A 3099-nucleotide genomic window follows, 5' to 3' on the forward strand; every position below is an offset into this window, starting at 1 on the left:
TAGAAGCAGAATAAATGGGTAAAAAGTAATCAAATTGAGGATTCTTTATGCATTCAAAAATTGTCTACTTTGTCAAAATTAAAATAAACATCTGGTGGTTATGAATGAATTCCTGCTGGGGAGATCTTTCATTTTAATAAAGTCCTAGTCTAAATAGTAGAAAATAAATACACATGAGCCAAACCCATATTAATTAAATTATTAGTCAACTTGCGGTTAGTCTTTGCAGTAAGATTTATGCTTAACTCAAATTAAGCTTTAATATTTTAGATATGTGAACTTATGAAGAGCATAAATTACTCATATCACGTTTATGATATGTATATGATATATGATCATATCACATATATGATATGTATAAATACACGGTGGGTATTTATATTTGCTTTTTATTATTTCATAGATTCTTTTCAGAAGAATTTGAATGCATATACTTATCACCTTGCCTTGTGACTTTGTGAAACAACATAGAACTTCTTTCTCAAAGTAAGAAATGTTGATTATTTATTTAAGGAACTAGATATTTCATACAAACTTCAGAATTAGACTAAAATAGTTTGGATAAAGTGTAAAAACTCACATTTCTTTATTTTTCACACATGAGTTTTTCTTTTTCTTCAGGAAAACCAATGAATAGAAAATGGAAAATAACAACCAAACATTAACAGGCTTCCTTTTATTGGGGTTGTTTCCACCATCAAGAATTGGGTTGTTTCTTTTCATTCTCATTGTTATCATTTTCCTAATGGCTCTTTTTGGAAACCTGTCCATGTTTCTCCTCATCCTCCTGGACATCCATCTCCACACACCCATGTATTTTCTACTTAGTCAGCTCTCCCTCATGGACCTGAACTACATCTCCACCATCGTCCCCAAGATGGCATCCAATTATCTCTTTGGAAACAAGTCTATCTCCTTTATTGAGTGTGGGGTACAGAGCTTCTTCTTCTTGACTTTAGCAGGTGCAGAAGGGTTACTATTGGCCTCTATGGCCTATGATCGCTATTTGGCTATTTGCTTTCCTCTTCATTATCCCATTCGTATGAGCAAAAAAGTGTGTATGTTGATGATAACAGGATCTTGGATAATGGGCTCAATCAACTCCTGTGCCCACACTGTATATGCCCTCCATATCCCTTATTGTCGATCCAGGTCCATCAACCATTTCTTCTGTGATGTCCCGGCCATGCTGACTCTGGCTTGCATGGACACCTGGGTCTATGAGTACACAGTGTTTGTGAGCACCACACTCTTGATTGCATTTCCTTTCATTGGCATTGCATGTTCTTATGGCCGAGTTCTCCATGCCATCTGCCACATGCACTCAACAGAAGGAAGGAAGAAGGCCTATTCTACCTGCAGCACACACCTCACTGTGGTGACTTTCTACTATGCACCCTTTGCTTATACTTATCTACGCCCAAGATCGTGGAGATCTCCAACAGAGGACAAGATTCTTGCTGTCTTCTACACCATCCTGACCCCAATGCTCAACCCCATCATTTATAGCCTGAGAAACAAGGAGGTGATGGGAGCCCTGAGAAGAGTGATTCAGAGGATCTGCTCTGTATAAGTTTAGAAAAAGTTCTCTTTAATCCGCCTGTCTTAAAATTCCATCATTTTCATCTTTTACAACTCATTAAAACAATACCATTCCAAGATTGAAGACAAAGGTTATATTAATCTAGAAAATTAAGATAATTGAGATTTGACAAAATAATTTTATATTCTCACTGCTTTTTTGTTTGTTTTCTTTGTGGTAATTTTTCAATAAATAGAAAGAACATACATTTTCTCTTAACCTGTGGGTAATAAGAATTTATTAATACATTGAAATGATTATGAAACAGTCCAAAATGATAGTATTAGTCATTATACTAATTCTTACATACTTATATCTTCCTAAATGGCTAAAATAGGAAGACAAGAGCAAAAAGTATAACATCCCAGGTTTCTTTGAAATCAAACACCCCCCATATATATATATATATATATAATATTTTATACTTACCTGGTGAAAAATGATTCTTCTGTTTCCTTATTTTTGGGGGAAGTGATAGGTGTAGAGATTGGGCAAAGAACTCTGTATGGAATTAGACATTCTTAGACCACTGAGGAGGAAATACAAGTTTATATATTTTATGAGAAGGGCACTGGAAGTAACTAGATGAATCCTAAGAAAGTAATTTATAACAGGTATACATGATCAGGATAATTAATTGTGATCAGGAAAATGAAAAATAGACTATGGGATAATGAGAGCCATTTTCTAAAAGGATTGATGGGAGTTATATGCTGTTTAGTGCAGATTAATCAGTCTGAGCCACTCCCCAGTTATTCTTCAAAACACTCAAATTTCACAGCCCCAAAAGCCACTAATTCCATTTCATAGGATGATTTCTGTTAGCAGCATTTCATTATATATCCCCCCCGAAATGAACAAAGATTCCCATTTACCTACATCCTTACCAACATGTTATTCCCTGTATTTTTGAAAATAGCTATTCTTAATGAGTAAGGTGATATCTCATTGTGTCTTTTATTTGCTTTTCCCTGATTATTTACGACGTTGATCATCCTTTTATTATTTTTTTCTTTCTTTAACTTTTTGTCCATCTGTATGTCTTCTTTGGAAAACAATGTCTATTCATGTCTTCTGTCCATTTTGTAATCATTTTTTGTGCTATTGAAATTGTGTCTTCTTTATCTATTTTGAATACTAGCCTCCCTTATTATACATATCACTTAAAAGTATATTTTCCTATTCAGTAGTTTGTCTTCTAATTTTGTGATGGTTCTTTTTGTTGTGTATATTTTTAGTTTGATATAGCCCAACTTATTTTCACTTTTCTTCTTTTTGCCTTTTGTGTAATATTTAAAAATAATAAGTATTATGAATATCTATGTCAGGAAGTTAACCACCTGTTTTTTCTGGAAGTTTTATGGTGTCAATTCTTACATTTGTCTTCAATCCCTTTTAAAATAATTTTTGTGTAGGGTTTATGATAATGGCTTGCATGTGGCCACATAGTTTTCTGACTGGAAAATGCATAGCATTTACACTTACTGAATAGACTGTTCTCTCACCATAGTATATTA

At 33.8% G+C, this 3099-nt stretch overlaps 1 protein-coding gene across 1 annotated transcript; it reads left to right on the forward strand.

Moving 5' to 3' along the window:
• The first annotated feature begins 640 nt into the window (after positions 1 to 640).
• LOC122470405 (olfactory receptor 2L8-like) lies at positions 641 to 1573 on the forward strand. Its single transcript, XM_043557991.1, has one exon. It carries the CDS (start codon positions 641 to 643, stop codon positions 1571 to 1573), a length of 933 nt encoding a protein of 310 aa, XP_043413926.1.
• Positions 1574 to 3099: the final 1526 nt, after the last annotated feature.

The sequence above is a fragment of the Prionailurus bengalensis genome, chromosome A1 (genome assembly GCF_016509475.1).
Source record: "Prionailurus bengalensis isolate Pbe53 chromosome A1, Fcat_Pben_1.1_paternal_pri, whole genome shotgun sequence".
NCBI classification, from domain to species: Eukaryota; Metazoa; Chordata; class Mammalia; order Carnivora; family Felidae; genus Prionailurus; species Prionailurus bengalensis.

Excerpts from the sequence above, each read along its gene's own strand:
- LOC122470405 (XM_043557991.1), top strand. The coding sequence starts at position 641 with ATGGAAAATAACAACCAAACATTAACAGGCTTCCTTTTATTGGGGTTG.